Source organism: Protopterus annectens, chromosome 2.part2 (genome assembly GCF_019279795.1).
Source record: "Protopterus annectens isolate FY-2018-M chromosome 2.part2, PAN1.0, whole genome shotgun sequence".
NCBI classification, from domain to species: domain Eukaryota; kingdom Metazoa; phylum Chordata; order Ceratodontiformes; family Protopteridae; genus Protopterus; species Protopterus annectens.
The window spans coordinates 214,593,129-214,618,196 of NC_056730.1; the positions used below are offsets into that span (position 1 = coordinate 214,593,129).

Sequence of the window (25,068 nt, forward strand, 5' to 3'; positions counted from 1 at the left end):
AAAGCTAAAAATACAGCATCCATGGGACCAGATAACATCCCGGGCTGTGTATTACATGAACTAAAAAATGAACTGGAACCTCATCTAAATGTCATGTTTAATCATAGCCTCACCTCAGGCTTTGTGCCCACTGAGTGGTGCACAGCTACAGTTATCCCACTCCACAAGGGGGGATCCACCTTGGATCCCGGGAACTACCGCTCCATCAGTCTGACGAGCCTGATCTGCAAGGCCATGGAATGCATTATCATGGAACTTATAAACAAAGACATTGGCAACCTTCAAACACTGGATCCCACCCAGTTTGGGTTCATGAAGGGCCGATCTTGTCTCCTGAACCTTATTGGCTTCTTCAAATCAGTCCCCAGAGCCGTGGACGAGGGTAAGGCAGTCCACACAGCCTATCTGAACCTCTCCAAAGCCTTTGACACCATCCCCCACTCTGGAATCATAGATAGACTTACTAAGCTGGGCATTAATCCCTACGTCACTCGATGGGTTGCCAACTGGCTTACTGACAGAACCCACACTGTAAAAGTAGCCGACTCCAAATGCAGCTTCAGACAAGTGACAAGTGGAGTACCTCAGGATTCAGTCCTGGGACAGCTCTTGTTTGGCATCTACTTCTCTGAAGTACAAGCCAACACTAAGGGACTCTGGCTAAGAAAGTTTGCAGATGACTGCAAACTGGGAGCCGTTATTGAATCCCCAAATGATGTGGATACTCTACAAAAGGATCTTACAGAAACAGATGCTTAGTGCCATAGCCATGGGCTCAAGCTCAATGCCAAGAAATGTATAGCTATCCCCTTTGGGAAAACCATGCACCCGTGAATTACCACATAGGTGGCAGTACACTAAACACAGAAAGTGTGATAAGAGACTTAGGGACACAGGTGGACTGTGGTCTCACCTTCGATAACCACATTGCCATAACAGTCAGGAAATCCTTCTATATGGCACACTTCATCACTAAGGGTTTTTCATCCAGAAAAAAGAAGGTCATTGTCCCACTGTACTCATCCCTCATTAGACCCATTATAGAATACAGCACCCCATTTAGTGTGTACCACTCAAGACATCTGTAACAACTGGAAAGGCAGCATAAATACCTCACTTAAAGAATCATAGGCCTAAAGCAGATGCACTATGCTGACCGCCTTAAAAAACTCCAGCTATACTCTGTTGCATATCATCTACTCAGAGGCGATCTCTGCCTAACATGCAAGGCCATGTCAAACCTAGAGCTGTTGGACATGCTACACTTAAAGTAATCCCCATCCCTCAGAGCCACATGCTCCAGGGATCTAAACCTTGTCATCACAATAAACAAAACATGCTGGAGGGATAGGTTCCTGACCCAGAGACTCCCCAGACTCTGGAATAGACTGCCTATACATGTCAAGCAGAGCGCCTCTTTGGCCCTCTTTAAAAGGAACCTTGACAATTGGATGGGAGAAAGGAAATTCACCCTGGGGATCACGTCAGTCACTCTGCTAGACAGGGGTCCAGGGAATTAAATAGTGTGGGAAGAAATAGCCAGGGAATTGTTATGGCTAGGCTTGTATAGGCCCTAGGGTCGATAGCCTAGTACCAACCTATGAACCTATAAATCAACAGTAATCTAGCCTTTGATCATCACATGTCTATAATAGTGAGGAAATCATTCCATGGTGTGCAACTTGTAAACTAAGTCATGGCATCTAAGTCCAAGTAGGTCATTTTTTCCACTGACTTCAACATTCATCTGACCTGTTACTGGGTACTGTCATGAAAGGAAATATTGTCAGCCTAGCTGTCTGGGATTTTGCAAATAATTCTATGTCATTTGTGAATATTAATATGATGTATATAGAAATGTGACAGAGGGAGATACTGCCAGTACAGCTGCTTAGAATTTTGTAAATGGTTGTGTCATTTGTGAATATCAACATGATTCGTATACTTGTGTTACAAATGTATTAGAACTGTATGTTATGTGTATATCAAACTGCTGGTACAGAAGTGTGTGTGAAAAGGGTTTGTACAGTACTGAGCTTAAAGATATATGCACAGTGTACCCTACTGGGAATGAGAAGAAATATATATAAACTATTCTACCTGTGTAAATATATATGTTTAAACAGTAGAAACTAGAACATAGATGGTTAACATGCAAAACTTCAAGAATATAGATGAAATTAAATTGTTTTATAACTGCGCCATAAAAGTTAGTTTTAATGCAACAAAGAGATAGAATGTCTAAAACTAGGGAGCCTTCTGCAATGTGTTGTAAGTGTTTTATTGTTTTATGTCTTCTAGCAGCTGCAAAATTTTAAGAAGAGCCCTTGTTTATGTGTTTTGACAGAGAGATGTTAAATGCTGGTAGTTTCTAAAAATGGGGGTTTAGCTTTGGAACTAAATTCAGATGACACAAAGTGATGTCATGCTGCTAGCTACCCCAACTGTTATATTTGATATTAATTTAGGAACTCTCTGAGAGAGAGTGACAGTGCATTTTGTATTTTGTCTTTGACCTGGCAGAATCAGCTGGAAACATCCACTCACCACATCTGTCTTGCCTTGCTGTAAGTTAACCTGGGTACAGTAATTTATTTTAGAGTCAGTAAGGAATGTAGTAAAGATTAGTTTAGATGTCTTCTGTATTTATTTGAGACTGTCCTGCAATGTTTTAAATATTTCCTGTGATTTTGAACTCTGAAATCACTGTGAATACATATTTAGTATTGTCTTGTTCTTTTATTACTTATTATTAAATATATTTAAACTTATCTTTGTGGCTGATATTTGTGAGATATATTGAAGCTCTTAGAGTACTTGCATATTTATTTTGTACCACTGCGCAGGCCACTCCTAATAGCCTTATTCTTAGTCAGACTACCATTTGGATTAATAGTAACATTACACAGTAGGGTTCGACACCCTTTGTTAAGGGCTTAAAGTAGCTGATAATGGGTTCTGGTGGCAGTGATAACTACCTTATAGTCTGGGCAGAAGGGGGCATAGCTAGTAAACCTGTGCCAGCCTTTCCCAGATATGTATGTGTGTAAATCAAATCTCCAAGAGTGTGTGTGTCAGCTACTTGGGCAGGGTCATGAAGCACTGGTTGGATAGAGAAAGTACTGGAGGACATGGCTTGGAACGCTGGCTAAGGACTCAGCACCATAGCTCTGCCAGTGGGGAGTCTTACTGGGGATATAGAGAAAGGGAGAAACCAGCCCCAGACTGACTGTGGTCTCTGTGTGCTCTTAGGGGAAATTGCACTTTATTGTGTGTGTACTTGTTATCCTCCAAGTGTGTACATCCCCACTGTTGCCAGTGGTGAGGATTGAGGCTTCTTCAATACTGGGCCAGTGTTGGGGCATCACAAGCACAATGCCCCCTTTGGTATGTATCCAACCAGGTGCATCCAACAACTGGAACATCCAAACATGTTACTCACTAAAAGAATACAGGACATATGTAACATGTCTTATGCAGACTGCCTCAAAGCCTTATCCCTGTATTCTGTGTCCTACAGGCTATTGAGCAGATATCTATGTCTTGCAAACAAAGCATGGTCGGATTTCAACCTGATGGACCTCCCGCATATCCGCAAAACAAACAGCACCAGAGATACCCATTCTAAAGACATAAACCTGGCCTGTGATACAAATAGGACCTGGTGGAGAGACAGGTATGTATTCAGAGACTACCCCTTCTCAGGAACAGGCTCCCTATCGATGTGAAGCGATGTTCCTCCTTAACTCAATTTAAGTGCAACTTAGACAATTGGATAGGGAACAGGAAATTCATCCCTGGTTTGGCACCTATATCATGAACACAGGCATCCTGTAAATGGTTCATCTCCTATGCCTTTGCTTATAAATGTTATTTATTTATTTATTTATTTATTTATCTATTGACATTTGTTAACCGGGTTGGTCCAGCTGGGCTTGTGGCCCACTTTCAGGGGAGACCCGAGGAGAAAAGATCCAAAAAACCCACAAACAGTTTACAGAGAATCAAACATTTGAGTAAAAAATAATGTCAAAATCAGTTACACAAGAACGTTAGAGAGACAAAGCAGAAATGCAAACACATGATATATACATATCAGTATTTTTACAGACTAAAAAATATATTGGCATTATTACAAAAATAGTTAAGACCAACAGTATTGATGGGTAAATGGTTCATCTGCCAAACCCCTACTTATGCTTACCAAGGGTACCAGAAGTCAGATTTTTGAGATGCATGGCTAGGCTTAAAAAGGCCCTAGTGGTTGTTAGTTTAATACACACCTATGAATCTATGAAACTGTGACCCTGAACTTGATAATGCTGGAATCAGAGAATAAGTGCTTGAATAAATGAATGAACAATTGAACTTAGTCCAAGAAAAATGTCATAGCAGTGTATCGTATGGTGATACTTGTGTGATCCGGTACACAATGGAAATTAGGGTCCACCTGAAAATGCATTATTATAGTAAATAATTTCAACATGAAAACATGACTGACATCATTTGATCTGCTGTATTTTTCTTGTGTTCAACTTACTTTCTGTTATCTGCATCCCATTCTTTCGTAACAAAGGTGAAGGCCTGGCATTTCGGATGGTAGGTACAAAGTAGCTGACAGTATCCTGCATCAGGTGACAAAATCTGAAGGAAATCGTGTCCTGGGAAATTAAAATTATGTAGCAAACCCTGACTGCAGCCTGCAAAAGAAAACATAAGAAATTATAAATATTAAAAATCATCTTTACTTTTCTGCAACAGAAGGCATGCTTACCTAGAGGTAAATACTCATTACAGGAGCCAATGTTTATCACACTATGAATGTACTAGTTTATTTTTCTGTTTATGTTCTCTCATGTATACTAATGTATGTAATTGTACTGCAGATGTGGTTTGGACCATTATCTGAAAATGTCCCTAATGTGCAACCTGACCTTCTAGCAAAATATAAATAATATAACTAATAAACAGCTTTAAAATACAAGCAAGGAGAGGAGTAAGGTCATTACTCAGAACTAAAAATCATGTGCACTGCACAGCATCTGAAATAATCCCTGCCAAAAATAAGAAGTTCGGTACCTGGTACTTATCTCATAAAGCCACTGCCCAGTCCAGATAAGGTGTTATTAGTAGCTATCACAGAATTATGTGATTTTTTTGTAGAACCTCTTGAGTAGTAAGGAGTACAAGTTATTAGCCAGAATGTATAGGATTCCTTCTTGGCAATGGATGGTTGTGTATATGTGTACTGCTGTTGCTTATTTATCACTGTTTACCAATGTACAGAAATATTTACTTGTTACTAAAAGAGATACTGTCCATTGCAAAGAAACTATTTACTCTCTTTCTGCTTTTATTGTTCTGCTATAATGCTCATGGTGGAGGATTTATTATCACAAGTGGTCAAATCATCTGAGATACACGTGCAAGTATAAAAAGAAAGAGAATGGAGAACACACAACAGATAAAGCACAATCCAAGCAGAGCTATTGAACTGCAAATAAATAATTGCAATATGGAAAATACTGTGTGTCAGTCAAGTGTCCATTTTATACGATATAAGCAAGCAATAATGTCTGGTATTGTGAACATTACAGGGAAATAACAGACCAGAGGACCATTGCACATACATATCATTGACAGACATTAAATCTAAAAACTAAGTTGAACTTGTCTTACATTGAAATTCTACATCTGGAAGCAACAAAACCAATCAAAGCAAGGAAAATACTGAATATTGATTCTTCTTGCACTCAACAAACAGTAACATGAGCAATAAAATGGCATTCAATAAGGTTTACATTAGACAGATAGCATTATACCCATACACACAGTTTATACACACACACAAACACACACACACACACACACACACACATATTATATATATATATATATATATATATATATATATATATATATATATATATATATATCCTGAAATGTATATATATATATATATATATATATATAGAGAGAGAGAGAGAGTGTGTGTGCGTATGTCTCTTTGAGTGTCATAATGATTCCATATTGTTGCTGTGCCATTAGGGATGTTCAACATTTACTTTATTTATTTATTTAATGTTTGATAACTTGGAAAGTGAACTGGTCATCACCCTTTTCAATCACATCCTGAGCCAAAATGGCAAACAACAATGCAATACAATGGCACAAAGTCAGTTGTCATTGAGACATTTGGGACTGCAAAATAGTTCCCAGAATCATTCAGATGAAGATGCTGCAGTATGTGCAATGAAAAAAAAATACATTTAGTAGTCACCAGAACATTCGGGAGACTAGGGGAACTACTAGTACATTCAATTGCCATCACAACAATCACAACAATCAAAATAGAAAAATAACATTTACAACAGTACAAGAAGAAATGCTGCAGTGTAACCAATGAAGTGATGCATTCAGAAGTTAATTGAAACAGTACTTTATACACAAAATGACATAACAATCAGCTAGTGTGTAAATGTAAAAAACACTTAATAGACACTACATTTAAACATACTTTATTATATATCCACATTATATATACATGTGGTGATCACAGTAAATGACATCTCAAAAAACAAAAAGCCTTATACCTTCAGCCCTTCATCTATACCAAGAAAACTGACTGCCTCAAGAACAAAATGGAAGTATTGAGTGATTTCTAAATGGATGTATTGAGTTATTTCTAAATGGATGTATTGATTGATTTCTAATTATTGGTGCTATACTTAGTTAACCTTCATTCCTGAAAAATTTGCATTTATTTTCTATTTTTATTTACATTTTAATTTATCAGTGTGCCAGTGTTTCAGATGCATTCTGGGGGATTTGAAACAGTGTGCTGTTTCTTTTCCTCTATGTGAGAAATTTGCTTTTTTGTTTGTTTTCTTTATTTTTTTTTCTTTTTAAATGTTTCATGAAGTATATAAAATTGTAATTTGACATTTACTAGATAAGATAATTTCTTGTTTTTGTACCAGACTTCTGTGAGCAATTTTGATTTCTAATTATCTTCCTGATAGGTGTCTCTAGTCAGAATATATGTTTTTGAATGCTGATGTAGTTTCATTGTATAATGGCTTACATCACACTTTCATTACAATTCACTACCATTTTAATACAATTCAGTACTAAACAAGAACAAGTGGATAATTTATAGCAGCATTAGTAAAAGATCTGAAGTGTTCACAGTGAAAAAGTTGTGTTAATTACATCAGTGCAGGCTGTACATCTAAATTAGGCAATCCTAATTTGTGCAAATGATCATAAACAGTGAACTACATTTTACTTACAATTCAATACACATGAAGCAGTGATAGAGCACATATATGAACAAGTGAATACTGGGATAACATATATGACCAAGCATACATGACATGCACTTGTAACACGATTGTGACACACACCTTGTACACTTTGTACAAACAAATCTGGGTGTTGTGGGAAGAAATGTAGGTGAAACACATTATAGGCTTTGCAGCCTAATTTTAAGCATATTAATAAAACTGTTTTATGGTGAATTGATTGGAATACATTTCAAATGTAATCATGTAACCTAGTGGTTTATAATGCATATGGTGTGGTACATGTGCTACAGCTAAAGACATAGGATTAGCTATTTAAAGTCCTAGCCCCCTGACTCTGTGCCTTTCACTCAGGCTGTAATACGTGTTTAGTATTAACTAATTAGGGTTTCTACCTGCTACTTGTGTGCAGGATGTGGGAAATATGTTTAGTGTTACCTAATTAGGGTTGCTGCCTGCTGCTTGTGTGCAGGATGTGGGAAATATGTTTAGTGTCACCTAATTAGGGTTGTTACCTGCTGCTTGTGTGCCAGACCATTTTATGTTCCTTTGCACAAATTAGGATTGCCTAAGTTAGGGGATGTACAGCCTGCACTGGTTTAATAATTATTACAACTTTTTCACTGTGAACACTTCAGATCTTTTACTAATGCTGCTATACATGATGACAATTTGCAGATATTTATATAAGAAATATCATGCATGGCACATAAAACTGCAAGTTTGATAAATGCTTGCAACATATAGTACTTTTTGTCAGGTGCATGAACATGTGCGTGTGCATGTGTCATACCTCTCAACTGTAATGAATTCCTCAGTATTTCCTGTTTTTCGGGGGCAAAATAATAAGGTGCCCTGAATTTGCTAGTGGCCCCTACCAATTCCAATTTTGTTTTGCTGCCCTTGACATATGTATAGTGTGTCTGATCATTGCACTCTGTAACTGTAAGAATTGTCATTATTAACTAAGTATTTAATACACCACCTTTTCTTTGCCGGTTTTAGGAGGAAAAAAGAACAAAGTTTTTTATCCAAAACCAGGGATAGCAGAGAGATGTGATTTTAATCACCTTGGGTCTCATCCCATCCCATGCATGTCAGTAAGAAAATGAATGGCAAACTATCAAAAAACATTCTTCAGCTTACACAGAACTTTTGGGAAGGGGAATGGTGACTAACCTGCTTTCTTCCAGAAGACTGTGTGCCACACCTCAACAAGCATACTCATCCCTACAAGAAAGATAATAGAGTTCTACCACCCTTTTCAATTTAGTGCAAAAAATATTTACTATTGACTTGTTATCCAGGCAAGGGGGACCAAAACCACTAAACCAAGTTCAGCTTTAGCTCTGGGGTAAACACAACAGATGTATCACACTTCATACAGAGTAAGATGGACTGACAAAATGCAATATTTACAAAATTAGCTTATTGTCTTTGTTCTTATTTGACTACTCAAGGCACACAAATGAGAATTAATGCAAAGGACAGGGGTTCCGATGTTAAACGTCACTTAAATATAATAGACCATCTCTCAAACCCCACCCATTTTCCCTTTCAGATGGCAACAGTTTATGTACTTCTAACATAAACTGTATGATCCATGTGAAAAAAATGGTGTGACAGTAGGCGTACCGTTTTTTTCAGAAATAAAATGGATGGGCATGGAGTGTTCTGTGGGGAATACTTCAGTAGCATAAACCCTGGTGATTATCTGCAGCCCATATTTTATGGAGAATAGGTTGTCCTTAAAGACATCACATAAGTTCATAGGTGTTTACTGGGCTAATGACCACAAGGGCCTTTTTAAGCCTAGCCATGCATCCCAAATCTCTGAAAAATTCTGATACCCTTGATAAGTATAAGCATGGGCCTGGGAGATTAACCATTTACAGGTTACCTGAGTCCATTGAGACATAGGTGTCAAGCCAGAGATGAATCTTTGTTTTTTCATCTAATTGCCCAAGTTGAACTTGAATTGGTTTGGGAGGAACTCTGCTTCACATGGATGGGGAGCCTGTCCCATAGATGGGGTGGTCTCTGAGATACATACCTATCTCTCCAGCAGGTTCTATTTATATCACAGGCAGGGTTTAAGTCTTTAGAACTGAGCAAAAGTGCAGGCTTTTAGCATTGGACCTGTTTAGCTTAGGTCTGTGAACATTACCAGTTTTATAAGTAGTATTGTATTCATTCTGGGTGCAAAGTAGATTCTTTGAGAGTTTGTATGAATGATGATGTCCTCACCAACCAGCTATGTGTTACAGTATGATGAGATAGGTTCTTCTAAAGTTCCAGTAGACTTTAATTCTAGAGTTGCATTTGAAGTCTGCAAGCCGACCTGGCTTATAAATTGGAATATTGATGGTGAAGGTTAGAAGCGTAGTGTGGTAAGCCTGAATATACTGCCTGCTTCTGTTTTACATATCTCCACTGCTACCAAACTTAAGAGTGGCATCATTTTAGATTCACTGATTTTTCTTCATAAATAAAATAGTATTTATAGATTTTACCATCTCTAACTGACGATAGCCCAATAGATAGAATGCTTTTTTTGTGAAAAACAATAAAGTGCACCTTTTTTCTGACCTTTTGCTACGATTTTAAACGGCAGTGGTGCTATGATTTTTATTGTTCTAAGATTAAGAGACTTGTACCAGTGTTCCTCTCAGTTGTCCGTGACTTGTCACTCACATTTACTCTATTCCCCTGAAAAGCTCTGATTGCATTATAGAAGAGAGATTCGGATTCTAGAAGTGCTAAACCTAGAATGTGTGACTGTCATATAAATTGCATAGGTTGCATCTTGCATAAAACGGTTGTGCATTTGATTATTAAGATAATCATGGTCTTCTCATTTATTTGCATATTAAATATTGCACATTTTTTGCTCAAGACTCTGAGAGATGTGGAAAGCCGCAAAGTCTGAAATACACACTTTTCATCCAAAAGAAAAAAAAAACATTTTTATTTGAATTCTGCATAAATATTTTAAGTTGCACGTATAGTGAGTGACCTGTGTGGAGATACTTTTTTGTACTTCTCTGCTTTTTGTCCATGTTTTAGCCAAAACAGTTATGTTTGTATTTCTTTAGTTTGCTCTGGAACCATAGTCTTGTAATTTCGTTTGCAGATTGTTTATGGGCTACACTGCACTTCTATTTCCTTAAGATGAATTACATGTAAAAGGGAGCTTTTTGTATTTTGAACACAGTCTGGAGCCTCAGTCTTGTAGCTTTGTTCACAGCTGTGGCAAAATTGTCTGTGTGCACGTATGTAAAAAGTCCTCACAAACACTGCATTTAATAATGAGATGTGTTAAACCAGCTATAGCGTTGATAGGAGGTAAGGAAGCATAACTCATAGGAAGTAAGGAAGCATAGGTCCCACAGTCATTTGAACTAGGTACTAGTAGCACATGTGTGCAGTTAAAAGAATAGGCAGAGGAAAGTACACTTTCAACATGAGCAATTAGTACTGTATTATCACTACTGGAAGATTAAAAAACCCTCTCTATAAGTATGACACTTCAAAACACTAATGTTATGGTTATCTTTTGTGTTATTTAATATTTTGTCTGTTTTTTAGTTTGCGTTTGAATGCTAGTATCCCACAATTCCATTTGATTGGGCAGGATTACATAATTATGCATGCAAATTTAAAGTTAATCAGTGTCCAGATTTTTGGCCAGTTGCACTTACTTTTCATGGACCTTTGTCCAGTTTTTTGATGATTCCAAGCTGAGAGGTATTGTGTGTGTGTGTGTGTGTGTGTGTGTGTGTGTGTGTGTGTGTGTGTGTGTGTGTGTGTGTGTGTGTGTGTGTGTGTGTGTGTGTGTGTGTGTGTGTGTGTGTGTGTGTGTGTGTGTGTGTGTGTGTGTGTGTGTGAGTGTGTATGTGTGTGTGTGTGTACTGCAAATTTATAGTTATCAAACTCTCTCTGTTCTGTTTTTATACCTATTCTCGGGTCTATATTAAAAGACCGAAGAGGTGTTTCAGCAAACACCTCTTGGTCAACACATAATGAGAGAACGCACTAAAGCGCGAATGTTCAAAACAGTGGTTTCTTTCCCTTTGAAAGAAACTGCTAGCACACACACACACACACACACACACACACACACACACACACACACACACACACACACACACACACTTTAAAACATAACAACATGTGGGGTTATGCCCCCCACATCCCCCTAACTAAATATACCAACACCGAGATCGATCACACTACAGTGAGAAAAGGGGCAAACACACGGGGATGGCCAAGCAATTTCTTTCCCAGGGAAAGAAATAGCTGTTTTGAGCGTTCACACTTTAGTGCATTTGCTCATTACGTGTCGACCAAGGTGTTTGCTGAAACACCTCATCGGTCTTTTAATATAGACTCCTATTCTCATGTGATGATAAAGTAAGGTTGCTTGGCATTTCAGTACATCAGCTATATCCCTGGCTACTGTGGATGATGGTCAGATGTTGCAGATACCTAAGTCTGAACTAGTGGTTGCTTTAACATGACATGTGGTTGACAGGATGCACCCCCCTACCCCCAGTATCAGTGGATAAAATAGTTGCTATTGAAGTCTCAGGCCACCATGTTACTGCGGCAGATGTCCCTGAACAGTGGCTGTCAGAAACGCTGCCATGTATACTCTGTCTTAACCATCACCCTTGACATGTGATCAAATTTTACATAAAGAGTACCAGGAGAAATGCTTGCCATCACAATGACCTGTGTGCCCGCTGACATTGTCCACTATTCCTTTGCACATGCCCTCTACCTGCTTGTGCAGTCCTACCTTCTCTTTACTTTAGACTCACTGCTTGTTATGCTGGTGACCAGAAAATGTTCCTTGTGTTTTTCTGCTGCCCTCCCAGTCACTGCATATACTGGCTTGTAGTATTGCATTCCATGGTCCCCTACAGTAGACAACATAAAATGTGCTGACTTGCACTTGTTTCTGTGTCTGTATCTGGAAATGAAGGCCTTGGATACATGTCACAGGTAAATTGCATAATTAGATATGCATTGTCCACTCCATACTTGCAGCCATGGCTCGTACTGTTATGTATCTGGAGCTCACATCATTGTAGTATGTGTCCCCTGTGGGTATATGGTACCTTAGACTGGCACTGTTTCCTGCACTTGACTGTGTTGGTGTGTTTAGTGCTAACATTACAGTGGTACCTGATCTCCTGTAGGAATATGGCACTTTATTAAAAAAAATGAAATTCTGAGAATATAACTTAAAGAAGTATTGCACATAAATGACATTGGTTTTCCTGGATTGGGGAGGTAGAAACCTCTACTTCTTTACTTTATTTTCAGACTAAAAAGTAATCTTCCTAAACCTCAAAGACCTGCTAAGCCTATAAACAGTAAAACCTATCTTCAGTAATCTCTAAAGCTCTCACCAAAAGCAACCCCAAACACCACACATACCCATACACTCAGCGGAGTCCCAGGTGCAAAGCCCATAAGGCAACCATACTCATTACTCAGGACTCTTGTAATAGGGGACTCCATTATATGACACACAGGTGTCCCACTCACCAGATTGGACAAGGAGAAGATAACAGTTAGTCACTTTTCTGGAGCCAGTATTCTCCATGTTATGCTTGGATGCAAGTCACTACACCACTGGTACCAGTATGATTCTATCAAAATCCATGTGGGAGTTAAAGATCTGAGACATACATCCCTGGACTATATGAAGTCAGACATAGTCAATCTCTCTGAATATGTGTCTCAAGCAGGTGTGCCTTACTTTGAGCAATATTCTACCTTCACCATGGATGAAGCCACAATATTAACAAAAGATGACTGATGTCAATAATTGGCTCACTTTCTGATGTCTTTCCAGGGAGATGTAATATCTGTCAGCATGGGAGGACATGGGTAACAAACCACATTATTTTGCAAAGCATGGTCTGTCCTTGTTTACCCTAGGCTTCCAAATATTGGTTACCACTCCCCTAGAGCCTTTTTAGGCAATGACAAATGGACAAACCCATCAGCATAGCAAATAAAACCCTAAGAAACCAAAAGGTGTTACTGCTCAATGCAAGGAACCCAAACAAGAAGCGCCATACCATACAAGCTCTCCTCCTATGGAGAATACAGACATCTGTACTCTTACGGATACAGCTTTAAATCAGCAGAAAGTACTCCAGCACTGCATGGCTTCAGTTACTTCCACACATTTAGACCATCCACTGCACAGACAGGGACAAAAGGAGGAGTATCAATCTGCATTACTAACAAGTATAATGCTATGTTGGTAAAACAGGACAATGCCCTGGAATTTATTCACATGCAAATCACCACAGTCAAAGTCCCATTGCATATCCTAGCAACCTCCATGTCCCTAGAATCACGTAACCTAGACCTACTAGAGACACTTATCCTTAAACCAAATACCATCTTCATGGGAGATTTTAACTAGCTCTCAATAGACTGGGAGACATACACTGCCTTATACTCACAGACACCATGATTGCGCAACTTTATTAACACAAATACCCTTTACTAGATAGGGTGTATGTCCACCAGAGGTAAAAAAACTTACTGGACCTGGTACTCACCAATATGGGTGAGTACTGCATGCCCCCATTACCATGTCTTCACTGGTGAGGTTGGAACACAAAGCTGTCTACTTCAAAATAAATATCGACTTGGTTACCCCAACAAACCCTGTAAGAGTTGTGAAATGTTACAATGCAAACTACATAGTATTAAGTGATAATCTGTCAAATTTCAGTGACTACCAAACCTGAGTTCACAGTAACCTACGCAGAATTGTTCACAGAGACCATATACAGCCATGTAAATAGCTGTATAGAGACTGATGTGTTTACTAGAAGTAAGCCCAAAACAAACTCTAAAAACTGACTGCACTAGTGGAATCCTAAACTTAATAGGATATATAACAAAAAATCAGGAATACCAGCTCCCATAATGATAGGAATTCTCTAATTAAACTAAACAGTAAACTAAGAGTACTAATTAAGTCCAACAAGGCCAACTACAATATCAAGATAGCCTCATGGGCTAAAGGTAAGCACAAGGCCTTCTACAGCTATGTCCAAAATCTTAAAGGCAGCACACATCAGTGCATCAAACTGGTGGTCATTGTTGCCACCTTCACTAAACAGAGTGATATAATGAATTTTTGGGCTGGCAAATTCAGGTCAAACTTCTCCCCACATTCCTCCTCACCTCCCCCTATGAAATACTTACTAACATACCCCCCCCCCACTATTAACAGGGAGCAGTCCTGCCAGTGCCTGCTAAGGCCAAAAAACACAGCTTCAAAGGGCCTTGAAAATATCCCAGGATGTTACCTAAATAGCTTGAAGGATGATATATTTATGATTTTATTTATTTATTTTACATTTGTTGACCGGGCTAGTCTAGCTGGATATATGCCCATTTTCAGTAGAGGCCCGGGGAGAAAAGCTCCAAACACGAATAATGACAAAGTTAACAATGTTCAGAACCAGTAATAATCACAATACAGAGGTAATATTGGTCTACTGAACAGTTGTAATAATAAATTTGTATATTAAATAATTATAGTAAAATTTAAACTAAACAATTATACAAAATTTAAACTAAACAATTCTAAAAAAATTAAACTAAACAATTTTTACAAATCACACTAGAAGGTATGAGCAAGTCTTAGATAAGGGAAATAATATATATGTTATTCTCATATAACAGAGTAGGAGTTGTAAGTAGAATTGAAGGCAAAGGTTACAGGAGTAGGGATAGGGTTAAGAATATAAAGTGGAAAAAAGATGTCAGTGAGGGTTAGCACATGGACAAAGCCAGTGAGTTTTCAGATGTTCTTTAAGATGTTTTCTAAAAAGAGAAGTAGCAGCGATGGTAGATAATTCAGCAGGAAGCTGATTCCAGAATTTACCTGCAGTGTTTGAGAAAAGTGAATCCCCGGCTTTGTTGTTAGCTTTTTTTGATATAACTAGAAGCTTGTTAGCAGAGCATAGTGTAGGTAGATTAGTATAAGGAGTAATTAGATTAGTCAGGATAGGGGTGTTGTTAGGGAGGTATAGAATCTTTTGCATAATAAGCAATTGTTTAAAGAGTATATGGTTTTGCAGTTCTAGCCATCCAAGCTGTTTGAGGTTAAGGCAGTGATGAGTTTTAAAGGGGGAACTTGTGATGAATCTAGCTATGCTATTATAACATGTGGAGAGTTTAGAGAGGTTGTTTTTGAATAGGTTGGTATATATGACAGAGGCATAGAAAAGGGTGGAAATGAGGTGGGTCTGAGCAATTGTTTTCCTAGCAGAAGGGGTGAGGAAGGTTTTTATTCTATAGAGGGTGCCAAGTTTTCTGTTAACAGACTTTATAGTGGAGTTTATGTGTCATCATAATGATTATCAATAGTATATATATATATATATATATATATATATATATATATATATATATATATATATATATCAGAACCACTTGAGTTACTTTTCAACTATATCCTCAAAACAGGCTTTCTATCATGCAACAATTATCCCACTTCACAAGGGTGGACCATTGAATGACTACAGAAACTACAAACCTATTAGTGTGACAAGTCTAATATATAAAGTCATGGAATGAATTATCATGGAATTGATTAAGAAAGACATAGGTAGCCTTCAGACACTGCACTGAATCCAGTTTAGCTTTGTCAAGAGAAGATTATGCCTACTAAAAACTGATGGACTTCTTTGTGGAGGTTACCAAGGCAATGGATGAGGGGAAAATAGTGCACTCCACCTACCTGAACCTGGCTAAGATGTTTGATACGATACCAGGCTCAGATATAATTGACAAAAATCACCAAACTGGGCATAAACCCTACATAACCCTACATAACTTGCTGGATTATCTTCTGGCTCACAGACAGGACATAGGAATTCAGGATTGGTGATACCATCTCCACTAAAAGATTGGTCACCAGCAGAGTACCCCAGGGCTCTGTGCTGGGACTACTCCTATTTGGCATCTACTTGCCTGAAGTAAAGGTTGATGTCAAGGGACTTTGGCTGACCAAGTTCTGATGTAACTGCAAACTGGAAGGCATCATAGATTCCACCCATGACATAAACATCTTACAAGAGGGTCTAACACTGACAAATGTCTGATGCCAAGGTCACAGATTAAAACTTGGTGCTAAGAAATGCATTATAGTGTCTTCTGGGAAAACTGCCACCCAGGCTGATTACTCCAACTGATAAGACACTTCTAAGGGTTGACTCAGTAGTTAAGGATCTGGAAACATATGTAGACAGTAATCTGGTCTTTGACCAACATGTGGCCATGTTAGTAAAAAAATTATTACATGTCACCCAACTTATAAGTAAGGGCATAGCATCCAGGTCCAAGGAAGTCATAGTGCCACTTTATTCAGCCCATACCCGATACATCATTGAATATAATGCCCCCCTCTGCATGTCCTTGACCAAAGATATGCATCAGTTGGAGCACTCACAAAGGTTCCTTATCAGAAGAACCTAGAATATTAAAACACATAGTCAATATATGGATTGCCTTAAAGCCCCATCTCTATTCTCTTTCTCCTTCAGGTTACTGAGAAGCAATCTATGCCTGGCATACAAGACATCCTCCAATCCAGCTCTGATGGAATTTTTGCACATCCACAAAATGAACAGCATTAAATCCAACGATTCAAATTTTGCTTGTGACATACATAAGGCATGTGGGTGAGACAGATATGTGTCTCAGAGGATCATCATGCTCTGGAACAGGCTTCCCATCCATGTAAAGCAGGGTTCATCCTTAACCCTCTTTAAATGTAACATTGACCAATACATGGGAAATCAAAAATTCAACCCAAGTCTGGCTCCCATTTCTCTGATAGACAGAAACAGGCAGTAATGCCCAAAGTAGCATACTTCTCCACATAACCTCTAGAAATTTCCTGGGTCTGTATCATGTTGTCAAACTCTTAAAAGTTCGAACATCATATGGTCAACACCATATAACAGAACTTTTAAAAGTTCAAACATTTCAATGGAGATCTCCATACAGTGCAGAATGGGAAGATTTTCCTTTACTGCACTGTAGTGCGATCTTGGAATTGGTATATTTATAGAGCAGGGGTGTGGGATGTGCATGGGGGTTTGCCCCGCGGCTTAAACCGGTCAAGTAGGTTTTTTTCTTTGGTTTATTTTTTTATTACATTTTCGAACTTTTAAAAGATTGATCACATGGTGTTGACCATATGACGTTCGAACTTTTAAAAGTTCGATTATATAATATAGACGCAAATGTCCTAACTAACATACCCACTCCTAATAAACACTTATGGCATGCAGGGACACATCAAGGTTGGAATTCACAGCTGGCTTACAAAGACCCTAGTGGTCATTAGCCTAGTGTGTATAGCTATGAAGCTATGAACCCCCAAAGCCACAAAAAACTTGGAGCTTATGACTACCACCCAAATTTTAAAATTCAGGTCTCTAGTTTCAGAATTGTGTGTCTGTTTATAATACACATGTGCTGGGATATTTTCTTGTGCCACTGGTGTGGCATTTTTATTGATTGCTTAACAATGTCTGTGTCTGTGCATATGTTTTTTGTGAGTTTATTTCCTCTGCTTTTTGTACTCCTCCATATGTGCCTGATAAATATAGTAGATTTAACAATATTCCCCTGTGGTATGCAATACACCACTGCCCCTAGCCTCATGGAGAAATCATATTTCAGTATCTCTCACTTATATGTTCACTGCTATCTAGCAGACGACTGCTACTAACTTTCGCAATGCCACTCTGTATTTGCCATTGCATAGGACACTGTTTGAGCAGGAAATCCCATACATGCAATATATTTCCCTGTCATTGTACTTGGCTTGTTTATTTGGCCTACATACTTTAGTATTTCCATTTTCTGGCACACTTCCATTCTGTTGCAGTTAGTTTGTGGTCACTGTAATACTTACACTTCTGTGGTAGTATATGCTATTCCTTCGAGATGTTTTAGCACTTGTTGTAGCAATTCATGTTTTTCACCTCTCCTCAGCATGGTCCATTTGTGCTAGACCCCCTTTCAAAGTCAAGTGTCTGCTGGGCATATATCATTGTACTGTCTGTCAGTGTAACATGGAGTTTGCATTATATTTGTTGTTTTTTCATGACTCAATCTATGAAATTAAATGGACTGCCTCATCCGATGAATGGAATAATATGGTAATGCAATAGCTTTCCTCCAGGTGATGAAGGGCCAGTAACTATCTGAACAAAAGTGACTGAAGAGTCTTTTCACTATGAACAGAAGGCCAGGTTTCACAGACCTTGGAAATTACTACTGCGTGAGACTGCTGTGTCATTTGATAGATATTTTCTTATATCCCCAATATTGTATGACTGTAGAGAGGGGATGTATAAATGTAGTATTTAGCTGGCACAGTGGGACTTGGCCCCTGCAAAAATGCTTATTTGATCTTTGCAGGTGGGCTGTAGGGAATGGGCTCTTGATTGTTGTGACCTAGTAGTTTTTTATTTTTGCAAATGATCATGTGTTGACTGGAAAGGAAACTATGCAATAGCAATACTTACAGTAGAGTACCATAATGGACAGTAAAAAAAAGGTTTATTGATGTTTATATATTAGTCGCAACAGTAATCTGGAAAAATTTATTGTGGTACATTTTGGGACCATGGATGTGAAATATTTCTATCTCTAAGAAATAGTCTATATATCATGATCCTAAACCTAATTGTGAACTCAGACATTGGAGAAAAATGTGATATGCTACAGATTGTCACAAATCTTACAATATTATTTCATATTATTGTATCACATTATTCTTTGCTGTGGTATACTACACTGCCACTTATATCTGGCATCACAGAATGTCACAATGCCACACATAATATGTAGGGCCATATAAGAGGGATCCATATTGCCAAATAACTTGCATGCTTGCTTTGTCTTTTTTAATTACAACACTAAAGGGTATTTCTTCCATCCATCTTTCCATCCATCCACCCATCTGGCTGGCTGTCCATTTTTTTAATCTTTTTGTTCTGATAATGTTGCAGTGTTAACAAGCTGGCCAGGGCAGTTCAAACTTTTTTTTATACCCAGCAACAGCTGCCAGATTAACCCATGGAATTCCTAGGAGTTCTGAGACATGAAGAGAGATGAAATATTTTCATTGCATCCTGGGCCTGACACAAGGGCTCTTCCCCAGTTGATTATGTCTGCTGACGCATGTGGAGAACATCCCCACAGGATGCCCAAAATACATCTGTTGACACATCTCAGCCGAGAGGAGCACTCTGAGTGCAATGAGATCCATTTAGATTGTTAGGCATCTCAAGTGCAAACCAAGTGCAGCTTTCCTATGAAAGACCCTCATTTATACTGCTTGCACTTGTAATGACACCCTTTTAGTCATAAAAACTTTATAAGTCCAGGTGAATGATCATAGCTTGGTCAGTCAATTCAGAGCTCTGACCTTTTATTCAGTTTACTCTCTTTTCATTTCCATAGTCCAGTATAGTGTTTGTGTTAGTCTCCCTACTGCACCATGCAATGGTTAGATTTCAGATATTTTTCTCCTCTCATAAATAAGCCCCCAAAATAACTCCAGCTCTTAAGGTAGCTTACCCTCCTTCACCTGCAGAAAGGAATATATTCTTTTCTAGGGGAGAACAAGGACCCCTGACCTGGAGGTGCTGACTTTCATCACATCTGATTCACACTCAGCAGCACACTGCTTTGGATATTGCAGCTAATGATGCTAAAAGGATAACATTGTCTGCAAACAACAAATATGCAGCACACAGATCTCCATAGTGGATACTCTGTGAAAAAGAGTAGTGCTGACATAGTCTATTCAAGGGAAAAAAAGGATAGAAGACAATATACTCAAAATGTACTCCTGTGCCCACCCTAAACATATGTGTCTTAAATGCATTTATTTACTATTTGGTAACCCTGTAGGTGGGCTTTTCCAAAGACCCATTTCAGTTACAACCCAAAAGTGAAAAAGCAAAAGCAAAGAACATGAATAATCAAGAAGCATGGAATACATAAGAACAAATGCAAAATCAATGTTTTTAAGTGTCTCAGAAGAAACATATGCTTGTTGCAGATCCTTATGCTTGTTACAGGATTTTACGTGCAGAGAAACATTGCAGAGATTGAGTTAACAGTAAAACTAAAGTTGTTTATGATGTTTACAGTAGACAGACAAAGTCCATTTTGAGTTTTAACAGTTCAGAAAACAAGCAGAGCCACATTTAGAATAACAAGCAGGAAAACATTGTCATGTTGGTGGCAGCGTGCTGTTGTAGTATGCAGTTTGATAGCAAATGGGGAGGTTAAACACTGTCCCTAAAGCATTTGCACTCAGTTTCCTTGTGCAAGGCTTCAGATAAGGCCTTTCTGAACTCAGTCATAGACTCAAGGTGGGAATCAGTTCTACAATACTGGGCCTAGTTGAGAGAAGGCATATTCTCCAGTAGCCATTTTACATGGAAGTCCATTTAATGTGACAGCTTTCTCCTGAATACTTAGGGAGTAAACCTGATCTTGGATGGGTACCTTCCATCTTAAGGATATATGACAGATGCTGTTTAGCATTTTGTGAATAAGAGTACCAGGAAGATAAGTTGTCTTTTCATTTACTGGAAGCCATTTTAGACACTGAAGGAGGAGACAATGGTGAGATCTGCTGTTGGCAAGGAGGGCAGATCTGCATGTTTTATTTTTTTACCATTGGGAATTTTGTGTTGAGTAAAGGTAATCAGAAGAAGATCATATTCCAATTTAGGGAGAAAACATTTTTGGCTAGGAAAAAATAGGCTGGAAGGGAGAGTAAATGAGAGATTATATAGCAGAGTTTAAGATGGGGCAGTACTGTGTTAGGTCTACACTCCAGATGGCATAATGGTTAAGGTCTTCACTTCTCATACACAAAGTACAATGATAGAGCTTGATCTCTGGCCATGTTTATTTGGAGCTTGCATGCTCTCCCTGTGTCTGTGGGGTTCCACCCACCTCTGAAAAAGTATGCTGAGTCTGGCAGCAGCACAGACTCTACATCATACCTTTCAGCTGTCAAGAGTTTTGCCTCATATTTTTTGCCTGTTCCCCATAAAATTTGTGTTTTCTGATAATTCATTGAGGACTGAAGTCAGTAAAGTTAGTAAATAATGACCGATATTTCAGTTTCAGACTTCACATCCTTCAGAAAATACATATTATCACAAATTCTGCTATTCTAGCAACTTTCTAAGTTTATAAGATCAATATTTAAAATATGTCCTCATTTTTGGGCCTCCCCTCACTCTCTTATTTGGCTTTCTCCAGATTTCTTGCACTTAGAGGTATGCTGTTCATGGTGCTTTATAAGAGAGTTGTATAAACAAACTGCTTTGGACATCTACTGAAAGTGCACAGTATCAAGTTAGGAGAACACAGATCACATACTGTGCAGCTGGCCAGTCAAGTGTGTGAAAAGTCTGGCTCTAGAAGATTTGGTTGTATTGACTAATGTCTTTGAAATGGACATTGGTATAATGGGGTTGGCTTACTCTGACCTATGCCAGGGACACATGCTAATGGTGCATGGGATGCATGTCTCCCTGTTGGACAGTGTGTGCCTGCCATAAAGCCCAGCAATCCTGAGTCAATAAGCTACTGGCTTGCTGGTATCAGTTACCTACAGTTATCTTGGATAGCTCTATCGAGTGAAAGCTGGGTGTAAAACCAATCAACTTGCCAAACATGAACTAAGAATTGCTACATTCAATGTAGGTTCACTGTTAGGATGGAATTTAGAAGTGGATGACATAATGGGAAGGAGGAAGGTGGACATCCTATGTATCCAGGAGGAAAGATGGAAGGGCAGTGCAGCAAAGTCACTTGGCTTGGGATCTAGAGTCTATTATTCAGGATGACAGACTAGAAATGGTGTGGGAATTGTGGTGAGGGAGAAGCTTCAGAAAACAGAAATATCATCAGAATTTGGGGCAGACTAACGGTAATCAAACTACAGTGTAATGACAGGGAAGTATGCATAATCTCAGCTTATTGCCCACATCAGGTAGGGTTCTGCTACTGAGAAAGAGTGTATTCAGATGGCAATTCCAGGGCCTACTAGATAAAGTAAGACAACAGGAATTGGTGTTGATAAGGGTGACCTGAATGCATATATTGGGACAGCTAGAACAGGATATGAGGACTGCTTGGGTTCACGTGGAGGGGGCAACAGGAATAAAGAATGAGAAGCCATTCTAGACTTCTGTCTGGCAAACGGCTAGATAGCAGCTAACACATGGTTCAGAAAGAAAGACTGTCACAAGATCACATACAAGGTAGTCTTCCTACTAGTAAAGAAAGGGCACTGGGATAGAATCAGTGATTGCAAAGTCATCTTCAGTGAAACAGTCAGCCCATAGCATAAACCACTGGTTGCCACAATCAGCTGCAGGCAAATAGAGAAGGCTCTAAGGTCAACAGAGACCAGGCTGAGGACTTGAAAGTTGACAGGAAAGAAAGTACAACAGTTCAAGTATTTACTCAGGGCTCTAGCATCTCAGGAAGAAGAGGAAATAGGTAGAGTTGGAGAAGAATAACAGTGCATAAAAACAGCACGTGTGAGGACTACAGGACAGATATGTGACTGTGCCAGAAATGGGAATGAGGGAGAAGCTTCAGAAAGGAAAGCTTGGGGTGGAACCCAGAAGTCCAAGAAATCATCAAAAGAAAGAGTTTAGGAAAAATTGGTAGATAGAAAAGATGGACCAGGCTACAAAGGAATACAGTAGTAAGGATTGCTGCACTGCTTTGTTCAACTTACTTTTCATCTTCTTTGGCATTCTTCTTTCAGGTACTACACTTGACTTTCCAAGCCAGGAAATAAGAAATTCACACTGGGGATCACTTCTGTGGATCTGCTCGACAGGGGCACAGGAAAATAAATTTGTGGGTGGTGAATGCCAGGGAACTTTTTTGGTTAGGCTTATATAGGCACTAGGGCTGATAGCCTAGTACCTACCAATGAACCTATGAACCTAACACTGGTTGGCTAACAAAGAGGCAAACAAAGGAGTTACAATAGCAAAGAACAAGGCTCAGAGACACTGTACCAGCTTCTAGAAAGTGACTCAGTAGATGGCACAAAGAAACTGTTTTAGGTTGTAAGGCAAAGACAGAATAATAAAGAAGATAGTCAGAAACCCTTCATAAGGGATGCCAGCAATAACCTGCTCAACGGTCCACAGGATAGCAAAAGCATATTGACGGATTACTTCCAGCACCTTCTGAATGAAGAAAACCTCACAAAAGCTGTACTGCCCCAGACAAAGACTATAATGAGAGAAGAGGAGGAGCCCACCAGAGAATAAGTAAGAACAGCAGTGAAGAAAATAAAGTCAGGGAAAGCACCAGGCTCAGATGTGGTCACATCAGGTATGATAAAGATGTTGAGTGAAATAGGGGAGAAATGGCTCCTAAGGGTACTCATAGCAGTACAGAGAAAAAGGCATATTCCAGATGACTGCAGAATTAGTATACTAGTACCAGTTAACAAGATCAAAGGGGGCATCCACAACTGTCAGCAGTACAGAGATATCAAACTCCTGTCTCATTGCATGAAACTTCTGGAGAGAATGACTGATAAATGAATACTTAGAGTATCTGAAAGTAAGATGGGAGATGAACAGTTCAGATTCAGATGACCATGCAACACAACTAACCCAGTATGTGCAGTGAGAGAGATACTTGAGAAAAAGCTAGAAATGAGGAAAGAGTTCAACTGGACATTTCTAGAGAAAGCATATGACAAGGTCCCAAGAAAGCTGATTTGAGCAGTCCTGCAGTGATGTGAAGTCCCATAAACATTGGTAGAATTAATGCATGTTTGTACAAGGAGCCAATGACTCAAGTACAAACAGTGTTTCATCTCACAGAGGGATTCTCAATGGGAGTGGATGTGCATCAGGGTTCAGCTCGGAACCAACTGCTGTTCATACTGGTGATGGACTGCATCAGCAAACAGGCTGGATGGGACACATCAACAAAGCTGCTGTATGCAAATGATGTGGCATTACAGGCAGACTCTGTGCAAGTACTTCAGCAAAGGATAGAGCAGTGGAATGCAAAACTGAAGGCACATGGAATGAAACTAAGTACAGATAAGACAGTGGTTATGGCAGCAAATTGGGGAAAATCAGAAGAAGTTGAGAAATAAGATAGAAGGGAAAAAGTGGAAAGTTAACAGCTTTAAGTATAGGGGAGGGGTAGATGAGTTGATGGGACATCTGAATGAGGAGTTCAAGCTAGAATCAGTGGGTCTGCAGCCAACTGGCTTGGAAAGTCAAGTGTAGTGACTGAAAGAAGAACGCCAAAGAAGCTGAAATGTAAGTTGAACAAAACAGTGCAGCAATCCTTACTACTGTATAGTACAGAAACTTGGGCAGTAAGGGCAGAACAGTTGAGGAAGCTAGAGGTGATGGAGATGGCGTACCTGAGATGGGTGGTAGGATGCACACAGTGGGACAGATGAAGAGATGAGGACACGTGCAGAATCCAAAGTAGTGCCAATTGAGAAAAAGTTCAAAGAGAGCAGATTATGATGGTTTGGGTTCATGTGCAGAAAAGCAGAAGGCAATCTGATAAAGACTTGAAATCAACAGGAAGTAGGCAAGTGAAAAAGAGAGCATCCAACAAAGAGGTGGATGGATTTTGTGAGACAACACCTGTGGCAGTAAGACATTGA

General features: G+C 39.0%; 1 protein-coding gene across 1 annotated transcript in view; it reads right to left on the reverse strand.

Annotated features, from left to right (window-relative positions):
* LOC122795599 (plasma kallikrein-like) overlaps positions 1-25,068 on the reverse strand; it is a 675,844-nt gene that overhangs the window by 522,344 nt on the left and 128,432 nt on the right. Inside the window, exon 2 of the mRNA XM_044063862.1 lies at positions 4,541-4,700. Within this exon, the coding sequence (XP_043919797.1) occupies positions 4,541-4,700 (160 nt within the window). The remainder of the gene's footprint in view (positions 1-4,540; positions 4,701-25,068) is intronic.